Source organism: Pipistrellus kuhlii, unplaced genomic scaffold, assembly GCF_014108245.1.
Source record: "Pipistrellus kuhlii isolate mPipKuh1 unplaced genomic scaffold, mPipKuh1.p scaffold_m20_p_4, whole genome shotgun sequence".
NCBI classification, from domain to species: Eukaryota; Metazoa; Chordata; class Mammalia; order Chiroptera; family Vespertilionidae; genus Pipistrellus; species Pipistrellus kuhlii.
This window is the reverse complement of record NW_023425540.1, coordinates 43,500,962-43,527,045: the sequence shown is the minus strand read 5'-3', so window position 1 is coordinate 43,527,045 and position 26,084 is coordinate 43,500,962. Positions and strand designations below refer to the sequence as shown.

The following is a 26,084-nucleotide window of genomic DNA, read 5'->3' as shown; positions in this document are numbered from 1 at the left end:
CAATGGAATCTAATGAAATGGGGCTTTGTTTTAAACAAAAGTGAAACGTTTTCTAATAGTTGCATAGAAGGAGTCCTAAGCACATTAAAGAAATCAATTTATGATGTGAACATCTTGAGAGCTCTTCTTGATGGTCTTCTAGACACCGAGCAGTCTGGAATTCAAAATTTGCCTTGGAAAGTAAAGGCTGTCTGCATGTGAGAGCTTCTGTTTCTATTCTTTCCTTTTTTTTTTTTTTTTTTTTTTTTAACCCTTTTATTTTCTGCTCTTCTAGGCTGTTCCACCTCCCAACTTTGAGATGCCAGTCTCCATCCCGGTGTCCAGCCACAACAGTTTGGTGTACAGCAACCCTGTCAGCTCACTGGGAAACCCCAACCTTTTGCCACTGGCCCACCCTTCTCTGCAGAGGAATAGTATGTCTCCTGGCGTAACACATCGACCTCCGAGTGCAGGTAACGCAGGTATGTCCTCATAAGAACGCAATGTGGACAAGTCGTTGGAAGGAGCCACTCTGGGCAAAAAGGCCATTTTATTTACAAGTTTTCCATGTGTGGTACCCCTTCACTGCTAGGTCTTCAGCATGATAAAGCCTAACCCCACGAGCATATCTTTTGAAACCTTTATAACCTGCCCTTTAGCTATTCAGCCTCTCTATCAGCGATCTCCTTAGGGGGCTGTGTTTTGGCCACACGTTTTCTCACACAGAAGGTGCTCTTCTCATCTAAAATGCCCTTTTCTCTCCTCACTAGGTAGCACTTCTTCTGAGAAACCTTCCCCTCTGTTCTCTTATGGCATATCCCATGGCCAATTTTTATTTATTTATATAGTAATTTTCTCATAGCATAGCATATTTATGGCAAAAAGGAAATGTGGTAGGATAGCATAATTTATAAGAAGTTTTAAATAAAAACAAAGCTAAGTCAGAAATGAAGTTAAGAGCACGTCATAAGGACATTGCACCTGCCTGCACTTCCAGGAGATCCTTACTGTTGTACAATTCACGGTGTCCCATAGACAAGAACTTATTGCTCAGGAAAACTTCAGCTGCTTTTATACTCAGACCATACAGAATGCATTCTGTACTATAATGAGTATGCATCTATTATCCCGCTGGATTTAAAGAGTTTTGAAGGGAAGAATGTCCTCTTGATTTGCTAGACTCACAGTAGAAATTAAGTTAAATATGTATTGAATATAATTTAACAATTCCTTTATATTTTCAAAAGAAGCACCACATAAATAATTATATTTATAACCCGTGTGCAGCAACCATTATATATTTATATCTTGGGGTTTTTTAAAAGCACTCTATAGGGAAATATTAATACCTTAGGCACAGATAACTGTACTAAAAGCAATTTATTCACAAAAGAATACTTAAATATCTCTCATAATTAAAATTAAGGATATATTTAGTAAGTTTAGTACAGAAACTTTATATAGAAAATACAATCAAAATCAGCCCTATAAAAAAACCTTGATCTGAAAGATGTGGATAAAGGACTTTATTATACCATTCTCTCTGCTTAGAAAAATGATTGAAGCATTTTCAATAATCAATACTTTTCTTTCAGATATACTCAAATTCAGTTGAATTTCCTATTTGATAAACTAGTGCTCATTTATTTTTTAAAATATCATACTTTATTTATAAAATATCATTCAGTTAGAAATAATAAACATTTTCATAAAATGTAACAAATGTTTTCTTCTAATTCCAAAACCAGAACTAACTAATAATTGTAGAATGTCACTTAGAAGCAATTACAAAATAATCAGCTGTTATTCTGTGTATGTTTATGTTTTCATTTTGGCTAAATCTTATTCCTTAAAAACTAACAGTAATTATTATATTTAATATCTTATTGAAACTCTCCAACTCTTAATACAAACCTTGACAAATTTCTAATTACTTTCTTAAGTTAGCCATGAATAAGCCTAAGTTTCTAAATTTGTGGCCAGTGAAACCTATTTTACTGTGTCAATAAGTGAAATTCAGGTACTAAATAGGTCATTCACTGAAGGTAGATTCATGAAATGACCAAAATCCTGGACAATTAACACTATACAAAATTAATTTTATAAGATAGGTTTTTAAATAATTTAGCATCAAGTGTATGGTTATTTGAATATACAGTAAACCTTACTGTATTTTTTATTCTGTATTCTCTACAAAACATCCTTAGGAAAAACTAGACTTGGAAATTATAAGAAATTCAGAGAATAATTAAAGACTGGATCTTTTACATGTAATTTTTAAATGTAATTTTTCTTAGAAAAAAGATTCTGCAAAATGTCAGTGAGTGAATGTATTTTTGATGTTTGAGCACAGCATGTCGCAATAAAACAAATGTCAGCCATCTCACTTAGGTAACACTTTTCAAATGTAGGACTCTTGAGAGAGGACAGAATACTGGGGCAGCTAAAGGTAAAGTGTGCCGTTCTGCCTTGCTCCTTTTGATCCCCATCTGTTCTCCACAGGTGGTCTGATGGGTGGAGACCTCACCTCCGGTGCAGGCACCAGTGCAGGTGAGTGGAGACTTCCGTCCTGCTGTGTGTATCATTGTTCAGGGTTCCTTTACTGGGAGATCTGCAGGAAGTAAATTTTGAACCAGGTAAAGTTGAGAGATCTGTGAGAGGCATGGAAATATGACCCCAAGAATTTCTAATGCACTTTTCTGAGCAGGAGTGGCCAGATAGTCATTTAGAAGAAAAATGTTTATTAACTAGAACTGACCTTACTAAAACTTCAACTAGTCAATGTAGAGAACTGAGGGCTCCGATCAAATCAATTCAATTCTAAATACCATGTCTAGACTTCAGTGCCTATACCCATCCTTGCCATTTGAGGTCTCGGTTAATCATTTCACGTTCAATGTGACTCACTACCCAGAGAAGTACCAAACTCCTCTACATTTCTAAAAGAGAATACAAAAGGAAAAGGAGGGGTGGGATTACAATCATTTAATGGTAATTTCATAAACTAAAACCGTATTTGGTGTTAAAAAGAGGTCTTGGAGAATGTAAATATAGTGCAGACCCCCAAAAAGCACTTTAATATATTTAAGCTTAATAATACCATCTTTCAGCATGGCCTGTTGTGTCATAGTGACATCTCTCCAGAGTATCATGTTAATTCATATCACTGTGACTATTCAGATATTGATGGCATTATCAATTCAGAGGCAAAACAGCAAACAATATGTTTTAATGCTAACTTTATTGGCATAACAAGTAACCAGGTTAATTCCTGCAAGCTGGAGCATGCTATACATTTAAAATAGGAGGCAGGCATGAATGACACCAGGTTATGTTTGAAATGTCAAAAAAAATCAAGTTTATTAGAATATCCATGGACAGCCTAATTAAAATATTTTGCCAGGGTCCAATATAATAGCCTGCTAATTATAAGAAAGAAAAAGAAAATTGGCATATGAAAACATTTTTACAGATATGTCCATTAGAGGTAATGTGTCTCACTTCTAATGTTGGCTCTTCCCTAATTCACTGAGTAATGAAGAAAAAGTATTAGAAGTATACAGTGAATTAATGACACTCCTTCCTATTTTGTCTTTCTTTTAAAAATTAAAATCAAATCAATAAGTAGACTTCATGTACTATTTTGCTGGATATTGAAATATGTTCATTTTTCCCCTCAAAAATTATTTTTTTAATTTTATTTTTTATTTCTTTATTGATTAAGGTATCACCTATTTGTCCTCATCCCCCCATTCTTGATGCCTCAACATTGCAGAACCAGATCCAAGCCAGACCAATGTCTCTTGGATTTAAGTCTCTGGCAATCACTAAGGTTAGCAAGAATGGTGGGGACTAAGCATTGGCTTGTCACAAATACCAAGAAAAAATAATATCAGGAAAATGCTTTAGATGTTATGGCATTTTATCCGGTATCTTGCTGCATCCATTTGCTTGCTCTTATGGGAACAGGCAATAGTGGCAATGAAAGTTATTAGAAGTAGTAAAAAAAAAAAAAAAAAAAAAAAAAAAAAAAAAACACGTGGAGTGGGGGGAATGAGTTACTCAGCTTTGATGGAAGTGGCCTCTTATTACTGCTTAACAGCTAGAATGCATTAGAATCCTATATTGAAGATGAGAAGTGCTTGGTTGTTCAATTATGCTGTCATTGTCAATTGCCTGACAGTCCGCTAAGTTTAATGGCACTCCAGGGACGGAGAAGGTACTCAATCTTGTAAGCATAAAAGTTAGCCACATAGAGGTTGTACGTCACCGAACTAAAAAAGTCTCACAAGCTTAGCAAATTCATCCCTCCTATTTCAGGACGCCTCCTGTAGGCATGAGAATCTTCAGTTTCAAAAATAGTCTAAGAAAACAGAAAGGAGAAGGCTCAGTGGCTCCCCTTTCATGCTAATAAGTATTATATTTTGATGACCATATCCTGTAGCCATGAGTATACAATTTTCACAGTTTCTCTGTAGTTGTGAAAGAATTGCCTCCCCGCTTTCTTAAAAATAGAGGAAGGAGCCCTTTCTAACGCCGGTTCCAGGGAACACCTGTTGTAGATGCCAATTAGCCGTGAGCTTAGCTGTCATGTCCTGCTCACAGGCACAGCGGTCTTCCCTTCTTTCTCACGCTGGACAGTATCATATGTCAGAGCCGAATATATCTGTGCTGATGTCAGAGAATCACATAGCACCGGGGGAAACAAGGCCAGCCAGAATGTCTCTACATTTTCAGAAAAGAAAACTGAAACGAAATGGCCAAAAGATACCTTCCATGTGTGGAATACTGTCATTGAAATATAAGGCCTCAGATAAAGTGAGAAGCTCTGAGGCCAAGTAGCAAGGCTGCAATTAAGTTCAATAATTTTCCATCGTTTTAGTTTTTGTGTGTTTTTTTTCAAAATCAAATCATCTGAACTTGTAAAAAGTCTTGAGAGGGAAAGAAGTAAATTCAGCCGTGTGCTTATGAATACCAAAAGGCCCAAGAGGACAGCGTTCTCTTGTTCAGCTCAGCTCAGTCAGAAAGTATAGCATCTCTCTTCCTCATGCCATCATCCAGCAAGGCGCTCAGTCTTACAGTCTCTGCCACCAAGGCATTTCCTCCATCTGCACCTTTCACTTCATTGTTACCCCACACCCCTGGATCAGGTTTATATCAACAACCAGGCCCCCTAATTCATCTCCCTGCTTTGCTTTGCATCCCACACAATTCTCATCATAACTGATTAGTCTTTCTCGAAGCTTTAAACTAATTGTAGGTCATCATTCATAGGCCTAAGATCCGGCAATGGCTTCCCAGCTTTTTCAGAATTAACCAAGAACCTCTTATCTCTGGCCCAAGGTGCTTTCCAGTTTTACTCCTTACCTTCTGCCATCAAGAACCCTGCATTGCAAGTGTATGATAGCAAACATTTAAATTGCTCTTCCTGGGTGCTTTACAAAAAGAAACTCATTTATTCTCATCACAGTCCTTTAAAATAGATATTCTCGTGATGCCCTTCTATAAGACGGTGGGGCTGAGGCACAGAGAGGTTAACTAATTGGCCAAGGTGGAGCCCAGGCAGTCTGTCTTCAGAGTCCAGGCTCCTAGCCAGCTACGTTGTTTCCACTTTCCAGATTGTGCTGAAGCTGCTTGCCTTCACGTATGCATTCCTAGCACTCCTGCTTCAGGCTCCTGAGCATTCCTCAGAATTCAGTTCAGCCATTTAGGAAACCCTTTTCTGTCTCTCCCTGAAGGAATTATGCACCTCTCCTCTATTCTCCCATGGCAGTCTGTACCTACACTACTTATCTCATTGCATTGTAATTGCAGTCTGGGCATATTTCTCTCTCCTGCATACTCAACCCTCACGGCAAATTGTCTCTTATTCAGTTTGTAATCCCAGCTTGAAGCATAAAAGATAGCACGTGGCAGATACTCAGTAAACGTTTGTTAGCTGAATAAAGGAAATTTTGATCTTATAGACATACATTTTTAATAGTGTTGCCATAAAAAACAAAAATAATATTTCAAAGAAATTATGTAACTTTAAATAAAAAAGATATGCCCTCTATTTGTAATTCAATAAGTAATGTATTCTTCTGATACTGTATACACTGAATAATGAATTAATTACTTGATTAAATGGCTGAGCACCATTGGCCAATAAAAATTTACGAACTTCTCTAACATACTTAATAGAAAACCCATAGAGCTAATATATAGCAGTAAATGAAATGTGAGTTGGTATCTCAAACCATCGTAAATCACCTCTTAAAATAATGAACCTCTTATCACTTGAAGCAGTTTCAAAGATAAAGACAAGTGGAAATAAAGAAGGAACAGGATGGGGTTGTACTCTAGCTATAAGAGAAATATACAGCAAGTCATTATAATACATTAGTAATAGTGACATTTCTAGGTTTCAGTTGACAGTTATTCATCCACTACTTACTCCTTTTCTCTCAACAACCAAAATGAAAAGTCACTGCTTTTAAAATTACATTTTGTCATATCTCTGCACATTAAAGCTTTTAGCATGCTAATCTCAGTGGTTATTGATGATTGTAAGATCAAGCTCAGTTGAGTTTTCATCATCATTAGATTTAATACAAATAACTATTAGAACAGAAATGTCTTGTGTTGGATTATTCACTGTCCTATTAATACCCTTTGTTTTGACTTTGAAAACATGGTTTCTTTTTATGAGTAGAAAGTACAAGTATACTCAAGGATTTACTGATTGTGATTGAGACTGGAGAGAGAGAGAGAAAACCTTCAGGAATTGCTGAAGTTTTAAGAGAATTTTACAATCTACATAGCTATTCGACAATAAAGCAAAAGAGATTTATGTATATTGGTTAATAATTTTAATTGGCATTTATTGTAAATTAGATATAATTTTATATAAAAAGAAACTAACAGCTGTTATTTTGATTGTCAATTGTTTACTATTTTATGCATTTGGTTGTCAAGCATTGTCACTTCCAGAATGCTTAATTTATATCACTGACTACATGGAGACTTGGTGGCAGTGAATAAGGAGACCTGGCTTCCAGACTCTGAAAACACTCTATCTAGCAAGACCTTAGATTTAGAACCTTTGCATTTAGTACTCACATTGAGAATAATACACAAATATCTATAGTGTCCAATTATAAACAATGTGTTATGATTATATAATAAAACTTTAATTACATGACTTCTTTTGAAATTCATTTAGCATTGAAAAAGAAATGTTTATTGTGTTATAAAATGGAACTTAAGTGAGGAGGCAAAAAGGTCATACAATGTCTATTATTCTTTACCAGTACAATTCTTTTTTAAGTTTTTGTTTTTGAGAATACTTACCAAAAATTTCTCGGCTGACTCTCTTATTAGCCAAAAGACTTCTCTGAAATTCTTACTCAGTAATTTAAAATATCAGTGAAGTGGTTAAAAATTTAGTCTAGAAGGATTTGCTTTAACAAGTTTACATTTTTGTTGCCTAACAAAACACAAATTCAGGTTACAATATTCAAAAAAGGGAGAGGGATATCATTTAATTGCTCTCAAATAAAAAACTACTTTTGTTATGATGGAAATATATTTTATATTACTTTTTGAAATATTAAGCAGCATGTGAAAGAAATCTAAATTAATAGTTGCATTGTATTTGAAAGTATTCTATTAGTTTGATTTGTTCTGAAAAAAAAAATCAGAGTTCATTTGCAGTTTTACCTTGGGAGTTCACCCAAAACACAAATAAAGATTCAATGGCATTACTTTTAGTATCTGAAATTAAGTAACAAAGATATTTTTAACACAAACCAAGGTTATCTAGATATATTAAGGGCGAAAGAAAAAAAAATTTAGTCTTATGGTTGGATGATCATATTCTACAGCATGAGCCACTGCCAAGAAAATGTGTCCACCTTCCATATTCAAAACCTAAAAAATTACAAATAAAGAGTACTTTCACACCATTCTCTAGGGGCTGATGTTGAAGTAAGAGAGGCAGCTTAGAGAAAAGACAAATGAAAATGTTACAGGCTAAGTCAGGGTACCATAAAGTCTGCTTTCAAACATTTTGTTTTGACTTCATTATTAAGACATTTGATTTCCATAGGGGGGAAAATTTTTTATTTAATTATAACTTCCTAGAGTGCTTTAACAGATTTTAGAGTCCTTTGTAAAACATGATTTCTGATCTCACAAATTGTCATTGTTATCCCCTATCGTTCTGTTGCATTCAGTAAAGCAATGTGAAAATTGATCTCTTCACTCGTATTTCATTGCTTTCACTTAGGGATATGGCTGAAAATAAATTTTTGATGATTTTTAGTATCAATTTAGGCAGGTAATATTTTCTCCTAAATTATTAGTTTTTACTCAAATTTTCTTTTTTCTCTTAGTCTTGTTTTTTGTACGCTATTGGTTTCTCTCTTTCCTGTTTTTAAGATCACCTTAAGGCTTTATTTGGAGATAATATAGAAAGAAAAACTCTTCTCAGAATCATCAGTGATTTGAAATTGTGCATCAACAGACAGCAGATGCTGAAGGAGAGATGTGGTTAAAAAACCCCTCTTTTGGAAATCAATTTTTACCTACCAGGGACTTTTCAGGACTTCAAGGCTGTCAGCCAAGAGTATAATTTGCTGTTTTTAAATAAAACTTTGCCAGTCACTTAAATTTTACAGTTAGACTTACATAGAACGTTTCATTTGAATTTCAATTCAAAGCCTTATAGACATGATACAATCTTATATTTGAAAGATAAAATCAAATATATTTAGTTTAAAGTAAACTAAAGAAAAGTATTGTACCAAAACCTTGGATAAACAATTTCAATTTTTAAACTACAGTTGTGTCACTAGGTAGATTTATTAAGGGGGTGAGGGGAAACACCTAGTCTTCTGGTTGGTTATTATTGCTCCATTTTAATTATTTTAACCAAACTTAATATTAACTTGTTTTAACCTCCTTTAACAATTTTGTTTACCTTAGACTCCACTTACAACCTGCACTAACAGTAAAGGACTGATTATGTTCTATTTATAGTGTGTGGACAAGGGGAGCTCTGCTATATTAATAAAGTTTATCATGGTAATAATAGCAAATCCAAATCTATGTTCAATTTACATATTAAAATACATTCATTTACATCACAATCGTGAAAAAGGGAACCTTTAGTTCCATATTAAGCAACTCAAAGAAAACTGTGAAATCATGGGCTAAGAATTTTGCTCAAGCAGTAATGTGGGAAAATATTCCAGAAGCAGCTATCGAGAATAATAAGATAATCAAGGAAAATATGTGATATCTGGGTTATTTTAGGGATGACAGTATTGCCCTCAGGAAGGCTGTGAATTCCCATTTTGCAGGATTTTTGTGAAACTTAAATGAGGTAACCAGTGCATGGCACCTAGCAGTGTCTGCCCCAGAGCAAGTGCGTGTTAATATGTTAGCTACTGTTAGCATTACAGTTGTTTATATTTATGTTTCCTAAGCAAAAATAAATAAATAAAGCTTAGTGGAATGCAGTTCCAGTAACATTTACTTGTTGTGCAGGGCGCTAGCAGTTTCACAGCGATGGCTGCTAGGCCCCTGCCCTCAAGGGTGGGGGTGAAGGATGAAGGTTAATAAAGCCGAGGCAGAGTGGGAGCACCACGCCGTGCCAGGCAACACATTTCACTTTGCACGTTATGATCTTCTGATGAGTTCGCAGCAGAGTAACTGTTCAAACCACAAGTAATTATTCATTCTCTTCTGTCACGTTCTCTCTAATTTATACTGTCTCAATATTTTTGTTTATGAAAATGGCTGGAAGAATGAGCGATTGTGTCAATAATGGAGACACCCCCTCATTCTTAGCAAAGAGACAGCCCCAAAAATCACAAGAAGTGAACAATTAAGTGAGTCATCAATCTATCATTCATCGTTAAGTGGAATTTTCTGAAGATAGTGAGGCTCAATATCATTTTTTATGGTACAATTAAAAGCTATCCCTGCAGAAAATCAGTATCAAAGAAGCAGAACGATATTTTGAGTGCCCCCTTTGCACCGGAAACATCTGATTGTCAATTTTTCTTCCTTGTTTGCAAATGGAGCCTTTATTCAGAGAGAGAGGGAAAAATATCAGGATGCATTCTCAATCTGAAGCATCTGGCTTTTGTCATAAGGGGGTGGAAGGAGTCTGTGTTTGGGATTCAAACCAAAGCTCTCCTACTTACTGACAAGTCACAGAAGCTCCTGAACCTCAGTTTCCTCATCTGTCAAAAGTCTGGGTGATTCTGCTTAACCTGTATGACAGTTAGAACGCATGAATGAGCAAATGGCTTGCAGCAGAAACCTACTTTATAATGTGGGCTCTTGATCTTTGGAGAACAGCTCAGAAATAAGTAAAAACTCTCTACTTCTGCCTCCCAATCCAGAGCTTATTGTATGTGCTGAATATTTGAATTTCAGTATCTAGTTGGCAGAGAGACTTAATTTCACAAACGGTACTAAGCAAAAGCAAACCAAGGACAAGCGGGGTAGATATGGGATCCATGAAGGTCTGGTTCGGCTTCAGGGTGACATGGTCAAGCAGAAGAGATAAGTTTCTGTGTAGAATGTCTGCTGCCCTCTAACTGTTACAGCCAAAAATAGTCTTGGCTTTGGTGTATTCTTGGGGTATTTTTCTGAGAATACACCACAAAGGCTCTGAGGTTTCACAGGAGTCTCTTCATAGTCTAACATTATGCATTATTATATTATTTCCCTAAGAAACCCCCAGATAGAGTGGAGCAATTTTATGTTTAGGAATCTGCAATCAGCAGTCTTTGCCAGGATGAGAATCAGAGATCTGCTCTGCAAACCCCCGTTCTGCAGGAGGCACATTGAAATTTTCATCGTTCCCGGATTTCTGACCTCCAGATGTTTTGTGGCTGCCGTCTCCCTCAGAGCTATCCCATGAAAAGGGTCTCCTTGTCTCTAAAACAAAAAATAAGTAAAAATTAAGCAATAAACTCTGCTTCACAACAGCTGAATAACTTATTTCCTAGTGCTCTTTTCCCTCCTGAATCCTCACCCAAAGATATGTTTATTGATTTTTATTTTTGTTAGTTTGAGCCCTAACTGGGGATCAAACTTGAAAGCTAGCCGAAACCGGTTTGGCTCAGTGGTAGAGCGTAGGTCTGCAGACTGAAAGGTCCCAGGTTCGATTCCGGTCAAGGGCATGTACATTGGTTGCAAACACATCCCCAGTAGGGGGTGTGCAAGAGGGAGCTGGTCAATGTTTCTCTCTCATCGACGTTTCTAGCTCTCTATCTCTCTCCCTTCCTCTCTGTAAAAAAATCAATAAAATATATTTTTTTAAAAAAACCCACAAAACTTGAAACCAAGGTCTGTGCCCTTTGTACATGTGTTTGTGTACAGGGTGATGCTCCAACCCACTGAGCCACCAGCCAGGGCCTGGCTCCTTTCACAGGGTTTCACACATTCAGGGCAAAGTATAGGTATGACTGAAACTTAGACGTTTATAATATTTTTCCACTAAAACTGTTGTGTCACTTCCAGTAGAGTAGTGGGTTGTATGAACAAGTCTACTATATAATTTAAAAGAATTTTCTGTGAAAGTATGTACGTTTATTTGAGGTATAAAAGAATTTTTGTGTTGATTTTTTTAATCTTTATTGTTGAAAATATTACATATGCCCTCCTTTTCCCCCACTAACCTCTTCTAGCCCACCCCCACTCCCCACCCAGACCGTCACCACTCTATTGTCTGTCCTGATAATAGGAAGTAACTTACCTTAAAACCTTTAAAAAGTCAAATGTAAAATTAATTGGTGGTGGTGAGCATTACTAGGTATGTGGCATCTCAGGTTTAACAAGACAGTATACTGTGTAAATGTTTTCAAAATTGTTCTAATGGGAAAAAAAGCAAAACATTTAGTTTGGTAAAACATTTTGATGAAATACAAGCAGAAAATCAATACATTAGAGGTTCAACTATATGTTCAGTTTAATCTGACCAGTTTTCCTGTGACAGTTTGCTTCACATTCTAAAAACTGAGATACCATTAACAAATTCCTGAACAATTTAAATTTTATACCCCTATATATAATTAGAAATTGTTTTCTAGATAACAACTAATAGTGGATACTGTCAAATACTGGGCATTTCAGTATCATTTTAAGTGGTTTGAGTGAGGCTTATATCTTAAATTGGCAATAGGTAGGTAAACATCTTTACCCTATAATACAGGAGAGATGATTGACTATGATATTATAAAATTTACTTTTAAAAGCATATTTCATTATCCACTTGAATAGCACATCGAAAGTTCAACAGCTGCTTTTGACATTTTGTGTAACTAAACCCAATATTTCCTGTTTGTAAATATTTATTTATTCAGAGGGAGAGCAGAAATAACATCACCATCCTGTGCCTCTTTACATAGGGGTGGGCAAAAGTAGGTTTTCTGTGCCATTGTGACATTCTTTTGAGATAATAAATCTATTGTAATGATCATACCCTGCAGGTCTTTTTTTCATACGAGCAGCTCTAAACTTACTCTGCCCAGCCCGTGTAAGTCCAGCATCTTCCGAACCAGAACAGTTGGTTATGATGGCCAAGTTGACCGTGTAAGGTCTCTCTCGAGCTTCCACATCACCTCTGGCTCAGGAGAACCTTTGAGTCACAATGTCCCTGGGTCTCACACTTTATCTGTTCCCCCTGTCTCTTTGTATTCCTGAATTTTAGAATGAGATTTGATACAGGCGGGTTTTTAGAATGTCAGAGCGTGACTGATTCTCAAGGTGTGTACTCGGAACACACTGCTGGGTTCAAATCATAGTCCCACAGTTTGGTAGCTGCTTGGCATTGGGCAAGTTACTGGACCTCTCTGTTCCTTATTTTTCTTATTATGTAATCCAAGGAATCTATGAGTACTTCATAGGATTGTTGTTGTGAGGATTTAAAGGTGTTTTGTATCCACATATACTAGCAAACACGCATACAGCAGTTACTAGGTGCCTGGTGCTATCCTGGGTAATTAATGTGTATGTTTTATGTTGTTACTAGGATTGCTAGATAACACTATATGAAGAGTTTGCTGTTATTCATATTGCACAGTCAGGTTGGTGATGGCTGCCTCAGGCGAGTGTGTGGGAGTCTTTAATTCGGATTACTTTTATGCTTCTCTCTCACTAATGAAATCACTTAGCATTGAGAAAAGTAAGGCTCAGTGTGGTTAAAGGAGCTCTGATGGAGACCTCATGATTAGAACTTGGATTTATCTACTTTATCTTTTTTGTTGTTGTTGTTCTTGACTCCCCTCTGCCTGGTAAATCTTCCCATCTCTGCTGCCTCAGTCAGACCTCATTCCGCCTGTGTTCCATAGCAGGTGCGTCCTAACCGGTTTCCCTGCGGCACCCTGTCCCCCTTTAATCTATCCTGTCCACTGTCAGGATTGTTATTTTCCTCACATTCAGAGGTAAGGATGTCACTCATCACGCACAAATGAAGTTTGGCTGCTCATTTTCCATAGTATAAAATGTAGTAGAAAGTCTATGATTTGAGAGGCTCCTGTTAGCTAAGTCTGGCCAGGAAGGGAGGGGTGGGGGGGAACCTGATGATGTCCCGACTTTTTCATATTATATGGTGGCTAAGTAGTTTGTCTCATTGGTATACTTGGTCACTGGTATGTTATCATCTAAAGAAGAAAATTTGCTCAAGTAGCATAAAGAGAAGAGTCTCTCCGAGTTTGAAATCAGCAAGTTACTCTACATTTTCCGTTGCCTTCTCACAGTCCTTCAGTAACTTAACTTTTTGTGCCATTTCTGGATAATTCCTAACTTTTCAGCACATGCTGTGTATCATTTGTGAGCACTTGAAACACTTAAAGAGCTAATATTCTGCATGGTATTGCTGCCTCTGCAGCGGGGTTTTGGAAGGGAGAGAGTCCAAGGTGGACTGAAATTGTCTGAAAGGCATCATGAAAGAGGTGGGACATCAGTTGATCCTTTAAAAAACTGAATTTGCATCAAACAGAAGAGCACACACAGGTTATGAGACTGCAGGAACAAACACTGAGGCATTTTCAGAGGCCTTGTGCCTGGCCGTGGTCACCGGAAATTAGGTTAGATAGATAGAGTGGGTCAGGCCCAGGGCACGGTCCAGCAGTGTTACGTGTGATCTGAACAAGGAACGTGGTGGAAGCAGTACTTGACAAAGCCTTCTCTGGGTGAGCTGGCATTAGATTTAATATCGTCACACATATGCACATAAGCTTACATGGGGTTATTGAAAGACCTAGTCAAATGGCGTTAAGACCCTAAACCAGGAGAGAGGCATTTTTGAAGGAAAACTAACAAGATTTGGTATCTGATGGGTTGGAAGAGGAAGAAGGAATAGTCAAAATGACAGTTTGGGAGACTGAAAAGATGATTGTGCCAATGAAAAATATTAGAGAGGATCCATAAGGACTAGTTTCTGTTTTGTGTGGATTTATTTTATAAGCTTGTATTTGTAACTAAAAGTTCCAGAAAAGAAAAAGAAAAAGAAAAAAAAGTAAAAAGACTCATAATGTCTACATATCCAAATAAGAGAAAATTTCAGAACTTTGGGCTCAAAGAGAGCTACATGCTCAATTGAGCTCTGTGAGACAAGCAGAATGTCCTCCTCAGGACAGCTTATGCCAGGAATATGTTCTTTGAATTTACAACTTCTTAAAATAGGAGTCAATAAAAAAAAAAATTAAATAAAAAAAAGGCAGCAAGTGTTTTCAAGTTAACCAGAGAGAGAGAAAAAAATGTTTTTCTCCTAACACCACATTTCAAGTTCTGTATATTTATGCTAGTTTTAATGTGAGTGTTTAGAAACTTGTAAGCAATCGAGATAGGTTCTTTTATCCTTCATGCAAATTACATTGTGAATGCTTAAATTGTTTTATGTTATGTGGAACAATATTTTTAATCAAATGAACTATAAAACAAACTTACTCCAATGTTGGTCTGTTCTTCATTTTCTTATAATCTATAATCAGGAAATCCAGTCACTCATGCTTTATAATTTTTGTGCTTTTAAGTGGCTCAGGGAATGTGACATCTGCCTACAGTCACGTCTAAATTGGTAATTGTTCAGGCAGAGGGTCATTTTAAAACGTAGCATGAAGGAAGGTTGCATCTGCATATTAGGAGGTTATTGGGAGGTGGTGCTCCCCACCTCCCTGACCCCTAACTTTGAACTAGCCCATTCTCTTTAGTGAACGTACCTCATGGTAGGACAGCAGCCTCAACTCGGACCACAGCCCTCTGAGTGAGGAGGAGGCCGCGGTTTCCGAGCTGGTTTAAATGCAGGCTCCTCTTAGCAGCAAACCGCACGCATGTATTCATCACTGATTTTGAAATGATAGGTTTCTATATCACTGGTTTAGGATCCACAGTCTTGCATTCCTGAATCTATATTATGCCAGAATAACAACTTGGTGGCTGGAAACAGAAATGGTTATTATACGGCTCCAAAATGCTGGCTGGCACAATATGCTAAAAAGAGTAGAAATTCGCCAGGCAAAAGCCAAATTTATTTGTTCTTAAAAATAACTTTATGCTCTAAAAATATGAATTTAAGAAGTGTCATCGCGGTTCAAAATATTTTACATTCAATATGCGAATTAAAATAAGAGTAATCTTCTGAAATGGCATAATTTCTAAATAACAGGAAATATTCTAAGAGGAAAATAGAACGCTTTTCACATTTTTTTTTTAAGATCTGAGGCATTTATTGGATTAAAAAAACTAAAATGTATGTTTAGTTAAGGTGTTGTTTTTTTCCCTACTGCTGGCCCACATTTTGTTTAAAATGTGAGCAAAAAGATGTAGGCTTTGTTGGAATTTCTCAGCGTTTACTGTAGAAAATGTTTGTTTAAAAAAAAAAAAAAAAAACACACAACCTTTTCTCAGAGGCTCCGTGAAGCATTTCCATTTTCAAACACTGGCCCAGTGCTCATCATATCACAGGACAACACATTTCATGAAGTGGTTTTACTTCCTTTTAGCAAAATAACTCCTCCATGCAAACCAGTATCGCTGCCTACCAAGACGGGGTTTTAGTTTCTTCTGATCTAGTCAAGCTTCACTGCACTGCTTAACCGACTCCCCCCACCCCCCTTCTTTTGAAATTACCCAGCTAATTTTCCATTTGATTGTTTGTTTAAACCAGGTCTCACATAGACTTAATAGATAAGTGGCGTATATATTTGGTATCTCAGTGTGGACTTCAGCTGACAGGAAAGCAGTGTAGATTTTGTCTTGGTTTTCTCATTCTCTTTTTACCCAATAGAATCTATTAATTAAAATGAAAGTCCTAACATGTTCCCAATAACGATTCAGTAAAACACGTTAACTATAAAATTCCTCTGAGCATTCCATTTCATCAAGCATTTCTCCACGAACAGACTTTTTGTAATTCTCCTGGTGATGAAAGGTAAATGTATTTGTTTCATATAACAAGTTTTGCCATGGAAAGCTGTCCAAATTCACTGTAAAAGAAAATTTTGGCTTGGGACATATTTAGCAGGCTTTAGGAAATTTAGCTAAATTTCTTGAAGTTTATTATAGAAGAGTGATTTACATTCAAATTCAACCAATATTTTTTAAACAACTACTGTGTAACTCAGAGCAAGTTTAAAGGGTATTTTGTTTGTTTTGGGTTTTCTTTTTCTTCAGGGAGGATTTTATGCGTAATCCAATTGACAGATTTAATCTTGTAGCTATTTGTTATATATTCAGCCTGTTTGTTCATGCATAAAATGAGACAGGTAACTGAATGGATATGAAGAACAATTGTGCTCTACGCAGTGTGCCTCCAATAGAATCTAATTCACAATACGTTCCCATAAATGTCTTCTGAAATGTACCTGTGCTTTGCCTTCCCAGTTCTTGGTCACCTCCAGCTCAGACTATCACAGTAGTTTCCAGACAGGTCCACATTTCCAGGCCTTCCTGATCACAGGCTATCCCAATACCAGGACATCTTTCTGTCCACTGAGAGGTCTGAGTTCCCTCTGCTCCACAACCTTCATAGATCTGCATTTCCACCATCTAAACCCAAGACCTGTTAGCTTGGGATTTAAGGTCTCCACAGTCCAACCTTCAAGTCCCGCCAGAGACCCCAACATTCCTCTTCTTTCATGGTTTCCCTTCTAACCAGGTGTGACCCTGGCTTCTCTGGAAAGTCCCACCGTGGCCCTTGCCCAGGGCCCAATCACAAGCCCAGTGTATTTTACTATCTCGTCTCTTTACTCAAGACCCACATCAATTCCTGCCTCTTACATGAAACTTTATTGGTTAATCTCTTCCCTCAGTAACACTTAACCTGGATTGCTCTGCGGGCACCTCGCCCCAGGCTGTTTATAAGTTCTGCACGTGCATGTGCTAAATTAACACAGAGAAACAGCAGGGCCTTTGAGAACTGGGGCCTGGTCATTGCTTCCCCACTGGGTAGACACAGTGTCTAGCATTTGCCCTGGGGTCATAGATATTTGTGTTTTGCTGGAATGACAATGGTGACAATAGCAAAGAGGTTGACTGTCTCCTTTAGAGAGCTGCAGCAAACAAGAGTCTAGTTTCCAGAAAGGATTGTTCATCAGTTCATTGATTCTGTTCTTCTCTGACCAGAGGTGGTGGAGGAAGCCAGCAGATGACTTTCTGCCTCTGCTCAGGTGGTACCGACTCCCTCCCCAGCTCTTCCTGTCACAGGCCCGATATTTGAATTATGAGAAATGGATTCCTGAAGATATCCATGTTCTATTAGTAGAGGTTAACCATCAGACCTTTTGGTGTTTGCATTAGATGGCTGTCCCTATGCTTTGGTGAATCAGTGTTTTAGTGGAGACATCGTCCCTTCATTTTAGTTCCCGAGAAGAGTCCTGGTTTTGGAAATTCTATGTGAGCAGGAGAGACAGCCTCCAGGGTCGTACACTGCAGAAGAGACAGAAGAAAACCAAAGAGAAAAATTATTCAAAGAAAAGGGGAACTGAACAGCAAGCTGTGTGAGAGGCGGCGCCTCTGGCATGTCCTAGAAATTACAGTCTTGCTGTATGCCCTTTCTTCGTTTAAGGACACACAGACACACAAAATAAAACCCAAACCATTGAACTGAAAGAGTGAGTCACTCCAGCCAGACCTCTGCCCAGCCAGTCAATTAAAGTTCAGGACCAATTCTGGGCTCTTCTTAGACCTTGCATGACTGTCTGACTTTATTCCAGATTTTTTTTTTACTAGAAAAAAAAAGCACACGAATATATTGATTTCTCAGCTTTATGTATATTAGCTCTCTTCTCATTAAAAGTTTATACTCTTCCTTCAAAGGAATAGTAAATAACTGATTGGGTTACTCTCCATATGGAGGTTAAGTCAGTCATCCAATTCTAAATTTCCAGTGTATGTGACTGTATGTCTTAGTCTTTAACCTTTTATTCTTAATCTCGCCTAATATATTCTCTATATTTCTCCCTGAGTAGTTTCCTTGTTTTGTGTTAACAGGGAATGGGTATGGCAACCCCCGAAACTCACCAGGTCTGCTGGTCTCACCTGGGAACTTGAACAAGAATATGCAAGCCAAGTCTCCTCCCCCCATGAATTTAGGGATGAATAACCGTAAACCAGATCTCCGAGTTCTTATTCCACCAGGCAGCAAGAATACGATGCCATCCGTGGTAATGAAAAACTATATTTTAAATAAATATCAATAATGTTTTGCCTATGTGTTGCTATTTTTGCATTTGTCTAACTTTATGAATTACTTAAGTGCTTTCATAAAATGAATACATTAGTGCTATTGCTGGAGTCCTTTTTTGTATTTAGCTATTATTTCTGGTAACTGGTTCTCATTCCCTTTTCCACATAAAGAAAAAGAACCAACATCCTAGTGAACTTCACTATAGGAGTGGTGTTCTGGGACAAAGAAAACACTGCCTTTTAAAGCCTTCAGTTTATAATTAGAAGAAAATAATAATAATTGCCTATTCTGCTTTTGGGACATATGGTTTGACCAATGGTAGAATCAAACTCACAGAATGAGGCATTTCATAACAGATTTTTATAATGTTGAACTATTTTTGTCCTCAAGGTAATGGCAATGAAAAACCTTTTTTTATAATTTCTAAATGAACTTTCTCCTGTTAAATGGCAATTCTCCTCCTGGGTATATTGCAGCGATAATGCTCAGTGTTTCATATGCCTATGCACTGCCTCCATTCATCTTCCCATACCTCTGCTTCATGCAAAGAGTTACCCCTCAAAAGAAAATTGTTTTAAAATCCTCAGCATTCTGAACAAGGTTATATTTCACAAGATAAAATTTTTTTTTAAAGTTGTGGCACTTGTAAGAATAAAGAAGTGAATGAGAAACAGGAAATGTAAATAATATCCCAGACTCTGCCGTTTTTCTCTTTCCTGGGTCTGCAGGGCTAAGCTAAGATGAAGATAATATGGCGGGACCAAATTCAGCAACAAATAAACTTACATCAGTGTTCCCAAATGAGCTTTGCTTAAAAGTGAGAACAAGATTCAGTAGACAATTTTAGATCATTCTGCAAACACATTTTTTTTTCTTTCTGCGCTCTGTGGCAAGCTTCAGGGTAGAACAGTCCTGCAAGCTGATTAGTTTATTATGGCACAGTGCAGATTAATTTTGAATATCAACCAAAAAAAATCACATAATATGCAACGTTCCCTTAGGAAAAGACTGGGTCTAATAAATAAAATCTTCCACAGGGCCACAGCCAAGCAGTGTGGGCCTGCACGGCCGGCTGTCTCCGTGGGCAGATTGAGTCCAAGTCCCATAAACCTGATGCTTTCCCAGGACCCTGTGAGAGGTCGGGCAGGCCTCTCCCTGGCAGCCACATGCGGTCCTCCTCCTCTACCAAGCGGGGTTTCAAAGGACAATCCTTTTTATTTTTTTTAATTTTCAAAATTTGATAGTGAAATAATGAAGGTGGAGACATTGACCTATGCTGAAAACTGGACAGATTGTCTTCGCGTTTGAGACAAACAGCTCATTAAAGGGAAACAAAGAATGTCTTTGTGAGGCGTTATCTTTAGGGTCTGGGTTTTAGAACTCTCCAAACTGTTGGGTCTATCAGAAGATGCTTTTCCCAGTATGAAAAAGATTTTGCCCAGTTATAAATATTGGCAGACACTAATTTATAAAACTCCTTCCCCATGCTCTCAGTCTGAGGATGTCGACCTGCTTTTGGTAAGTGGTGAGAGGGCTTCCCTTACATGGCACGGGCAAGGAGAAATCCAAGGCGATGATTCTTAGATGGAGTGGTAGCTCTGTAAAATGGGGAAATTGTCTAAGTTACCATAGTGTGTGCACAGCGATTATATTTAGATACTGTTCATCTCAAGTATCACTCACAGGGGAAAGGGACGTCAAGTTATTCTTCTGTCTCAACTTCTGCAAGTGAAGGCCACGTTTTCAGTTTATTTTAGGGCTTCATTTATAGCAAAATTCTAACACGCACACACGCACAAACACAGACATTAGTTATTTTAAACCACAAAGATACTTCTTAATCTAAGAAATTGAAGTCTCATGATGTTTAAATGTATGTGAATCTTTAATCTCCTTGCAGCAAGGAGTTAAATATGCATGTAGGCTGCTTTGCCATCTAGTTTGAGGGAAGTTTAGAAGAATCTGAAAAAAGTGGTCAGAGCACCACCTTCTGGTCAGAATATAGCATGAAACTCTACCGGTCTGCTCGACTGTCTATAGAACTAAAGATAAAACCACTTTGGTTGATTTTAACTTTTTTTTAATTTGCATTTGAATAAAAGTGAAACAATGGAAGTACAGTATACATATTTCACCAGCTTTCAACATAGTCTGTTTTTACCCATAATAAAGCTATGCTACTTGTTACTAGTTCAGTTGCCTAGGAGATACTGATGTAATGGGTTTCTATGGCAACAACTGGTCTCTTGAAGGATTGTAAATGATAGGGTTGGCAGAGTTCATAGAGACACATGTTAAATGATTAATTTCATGAGATTTGTACCAAATTCTATCTTTATTTGCAAAACCAATACTGAAATCTAATATTTGTTACTTTTTTAAAAATTCCACCAGTAATGTCTTTTTATTTACTTTAAAAGAATCAAAGGATAAATAACTCCCAGTCTGCTCAGTCATTGGCTACCCCAGTGGTTTCCGTAGCAACTCCTACTTTACCAGGACAAGGGATGGGAGGATATCCATCAGCCATTTCAACAACATATGGTACCGGTGAGTAGCTTTGCCACATTCAAATAGTATATTAAATGCTTTTTTATTAAAAAGCAAGATGAAAAAGATACTACCTTTTAGTTCATTAGGAGGCTTTATTTATTACCTGTGGTGTTCAGAGCACTAAAACCACTACCTCTGACTTATTAAGACAACGTGAACATTTTTTTAAATGACTGAAAGGGTCACTAACCCAAACTGATGTCACTATAGTAGAACAGTTTCAAGGAAAATGAGCTGTTCTTCGAAGTAATAGCTCACTTTCTCATGATTGTTTTTAAAATGTGTCTAAATCATCAAATATGTATATGCTGAAATAGCACATTGTAGTTCTAATAAACTAGAATTGCAAGTTGTATTACTTTGAAGCTTTCATTGAATGCTTATTTTCTGGTATATAGTATATCTCTTATTTTTTATTTATTTTTATTTTTTTATTCAGGTATTATACGTGTACATATTTTACTATTGCCCCTCCAACCCACTCCCATACATGCCCTCACCCACCAGCATTTTGCATCCATTGGTTATGCCTATATGCATGCATACAAGTCTTTATAGCATATCTCTTTTAAATTAAAATTGTCCCTATGTTTTTCTCCTTCTCCCCCTCACCCCTAAAGTAAAATAATTTATAACAGTCATTAAACAATCCTAAGGGAATACTTTTTAAATTGAAGACGTTTATTCTCTTCACCGTGCGACGGTCTCTGGACTAACACCTTGCCTTGTTGTGTGTGTCTGATCCAGAGTACTCTCTGAGCAGCGCAGACCTGTCCTCTCTGTCTGGCTTCAACACCGCCAGTGCTCTTCACCTGGGCTCAGTCACTGGCTGGCAACAGCAACACCTGCACAACATGCCGCCGTCCGCCCTCAGCCAGCTGGGGTAAGCAACGCCATTTCTTTTGTAATGCCCTTGTGGATGCGTTTTTAAACGACAAGTAGCAATCTCTAAATAATGTGCTCTAATGTCCCATGAGAGGATGTAAAATTCTACTCTATCAAAATCTGGAAGTAATTATCAGATCAATACCTTTCAAGTAGCTTAAATATTGTCTTATTCTTTCAAAGGAGGGGGAGCTCTGGGATAAGGACCTAAATTATTTCCCTATTGGTTCAGCCTATATTTATTTCTATTTCTCCCAACAATACATTTTTACTTAGTTAAGCTTTCACCTAGCTCATGTGGGACATAAGACAACATTTACAGTTATAAGTTCTTGGAGTTTTTTGAGATACTTGAGAAACCTTAGTCAGTACTAATGTTCCAGTAATACTCTTAAGATCAACTCTTCTATTGAATAGTAATGTGCTCATATACATATAAATATATATGTAAATATCCATAGATATACTAATTATCTAAATTTTGAGTATAAGAGTCATTTTTATTGTTTTCTGGTCAGAAGATGTATATTTCTGCCCCCTTGTGGTAGTTTTGAGATATGTCTTTACCATAGAAATGATTCCCGTCATTAAACTATGGAATTGTCCAAACCTTTAAAAAGCCTCGACTTCACAATTACACTACATATAAAAAAGTTTTTATTTTAAAATTTAAAACCTGAATCAAAAATTAATAACTCCAAAACTGAAATTAATCTTCAAAAGAAAAGTGGGATGACATAATATATTTAAAGAAAACAAGCATTTATATTTTGGAAACATTCTATATGCCTACCTCACCTTAACTTTTCTGCTGAGCATTTGGTTAGAGTGGTTAACTAGTTCTACATTTCTGTTTCTAAGGAGATAATGAGCATAAGATACTGAGTAGAATAAAAATCACTGATTGATACCACAACTTTGTCTCTCTTACCCCTTCCCTGCCCCAGCAGCTTTCACTAAAATTGATGCCACATAGATTCGTGTTTTTGGAGTGGGGTTTTCACCCATTCACCATTTGCTTATGTGCTTTCTACTCAATAGTCATTATTGTAGCAAAGCTAAACTTTCATATAAATAATAAAATTCATTCACATGACAGTGTCACTCTGCTTTCTTGAAAAATTAACTAGCTAAGTTATTGCAAAAACTTTTTCAGGTAATTATCACTAGGTACATCATACCATCCAGGCAATCTTAAAATACATACACGTGGCATAACAGTACTGTGACTCAACTATGAATCCATGTACATGCTTCTTAGCAAAAATAAAGGTCACTGTTTACTTCTCATTTTTCACAAAATTCATCCATTAGAGGACTAGATTTCCTTAGGAATTATCAATGTCAAAAGCTATATAATTTTCTCTGAATATGGTAATATCTGACAATTTGCACTTTACATATAAAACACATATTTATGTATTTTAATTACAGTTTTAAAATTATCTTCTATTTCATGGGAAGAATCTAATTCTCTGTTGCTCTTGATAGAGGTTTCAGTAGATGAGAAGGGGAGGGGGGACGGGACTAGAGAGGAAGTGAATTACAACAGCCAATCATGAAGCATTTTGTTTAGTTCTGATTTCTTTCAGCACCAATTCTCATGGTGCATAATTGAGTCTGAATTTGGTCTATGAGTTTTTATTGCACTTAATCACTTCCTTTATCCCTCAGACAGGATACACTTCCAGTCCTTCTAATTTTGGCCCACTTACCTACTTACTCTTTCTTCTTTTCCTGTCTTCTTACACCCCTTGGGTATCTCTCTCTTTCAGTCTCTCTAAAACACACACACACACACACACATGCAGAGAAACTTTTCAAGAGTAGGGTCCTTCAAATGGACTAGCTCATGCTCACACGATTAAGTGTGACACTCTTTTTTGACCTTCCCCCAGGTTGTAATATTTATGCAAAATGAACTATATGAGCTGCCTTTATTTCTCAAAGTATAAATTAATTTTTAAAATTTGATTTTTTTTTCCTGGCTGAAATAGTTTCATATGCCTATGTGATGGGGTCACATTCTTTTGGTTAGATATAGCAGAGTAAAATATATTTCAGCCTGACAAAGATAGGCACCACAGTTTTCTCTCAAAATTAAAAAGTACTTTGTTCATGGAAATATCTTTAACTCTTCAAAACTATACTTTTAACATTGTCTAGTGCCTGGTTTAATCTAAGCACGTTAGATGAATGGCATAAATTGTTGTATGTGGGGAGTAGAGATCACTGGCAGGAGGAACTTGCCATCAAAGGCTAGTGAGAGTTGTTTGCATAGTGAGATGTGAGGAAAAGACCCTGGAATTTTTAGGGCTTTTTCTCTCTCCACCTGAAACCAGGGCAGCCTGTTTTCTGGAAGCATTTCTATAGATCATCTTTGTGGAGGTGGGTGTGCAAGACATATTGAGAAGAGATAACTTTGAATAAAGACGAATTTTAAAAAGGTCAATAAAATATAGTCTGCTGGTCTAATTTCCAGGAGAACACAGTAAGAAATTTGAATAAAACCATCCAATCATCTTTCATTTCTGAACAATGATGGGGAAGGGTAAGCGTCTTCCCAGTTGGAAGGCATTTGTAGAGGATGAAACCTAGCAGCAGCACTTGATATGTATGGGCAGTGGGGCTTCTGTCTTCCCCACCCACCTCGTCCTCACCCATACATACGGGGTAGTTCAAAGGATCTATCTGTCTGTGTCCACAAAAGTTTTGTTCTCAAGGACAAGTAAACCAACATCTGAACCCTCCCCCTCCCCACCCCCCATACAGCTAAGTGATCTTTAAGGTTCCTTTTCCTTTCCAAGAAAGCACTTCCTCGATAACAGTGGCCAGTCAATTACATTTCATTCTGTTTTGAATCCTCTACCACAGTGCAAAGAAGCTGATTCTCAGATATCACTGCCATGTTATGACTGTGCATTTAGTGCCCCTGGAACTACTCAAAATGCTTCATACATGCTTTCAGTGTAAAATGAAATGCCACCAAAAAAGGAACTTAGGCCTGTTTGTTTATAGGAAGGGATAAGCAGTAAGTGTTTTGTCTTTTTGGGGGAAGAAATACAGCAAAATGTGTACAAGTTAGTTGACACCGGGCGATAATGCAGCTTTCAAAAGTTGTGTTAAAGAAACAACATTTTGATTGTATCACTTTTTGCTTAACTTATTCATATTAACTGCTTTACTAGTCCAAATCATCAGATATTATTTTTCGAATTTTCCATGCTCCCAGCCTGTGAAGACACAATTTAAACGTCAAAAGGCAGACAAAAGTATTTATGGATATGCCACATATTTTCAGACTCCTAATTCGCATTCATTCTTATACAGCTGTGTGAGTCATTGTAAGAGGCATTTCATTAAATTTTAGTGAAATTATATTTTTTTATCTAGAGCCAGGAAAATTCTTTCTTCCAGAAATCAAACGATGATTTCCTCTGACATCAAAATGAAGGATTAAGTGACACTGAACCAAGATAAGATAGCCCACCATTATGGATCCTTTTGAAACACAGCCCAACCTCCATTTTAATATCTTATTGACTAAAACATTACTTAATTAAAACTCTTAGAAAATTAGTATAGAGACTAAAAAAAATGAGTGATCAAAAATTACATATTCTTGATATAAATGCTAAAACTGCTTTGATTCTATAAAATTATAAAAGGCCCTGACCAGCTTCAGGTTTGATCCCTGGTCAGGACACATACAAGAATCAACCAATGAATGTGTAAATAAATGGAACAACAACAACATCTCTCTCCCTCCCCCTCTCTCTCTCTCTCTGTCTATATCTATCTATCTCCCCTTTCCTCCCCCTCTCCCTCTCTCTAAAATCAATAAATAAAAAGTTTTAATAAAGAGATCATAAAAGCCAGAGAAGGAAGGGCTTATTAGGGAAACAAATAATTCTCCTTTATGTTATTCTCAACATTAGCTCATCTTTTAATAAGGGAAGGAAAGTAATTCTTTGCCAGT

The 26,084-nt window shown here is 37.0% G+C and overlaps 1 protein-coding gene across 25 annotated transcripts in view; it reads left to right on the top strand.

Moving 5' to 3' along the window:
- MEF2C (myocyte enhancer factor 2C) overlaps nt 1-26,084 on the top strand; it is a 159,833-nt gene that overhangs the window by 127,495 nt on the left and 6,254 nt on the right. For 14 of the 25 annotated variants that reach the window (XM_036409195.2, XM_036409193.2, XM_045571706.1 and 11 more), the window contains 6 exons: nt 275-461; nt 2,482-2,529; nt 18,472-18,644; nt 20,162-20,185; nt 21,088-21,217; nt 21,968-22,103. In XM_036409195.2, coding sequence (XP_036265088.1) covers nt 275-461; nt 2,482-2,529; nt 18,472-18,644; nt 20,162-20,185; nt 21,088-21,217; nt 21,968-22,103 — 698 coding nt within the window. The remainder of the gene's footprint in view (nt 1-274; nt 462-2,481; nt 2,530-18,471; nt 18,645-20,161; nt 20,186-21,087; nt 21,218-21,967; nt 22,104-26,084) is intronic. The other 11 variants (XM_045571708.1, XM_045571710.1, XM_036409215.2 and 8 more) reach the window with 1 other exon arrangement.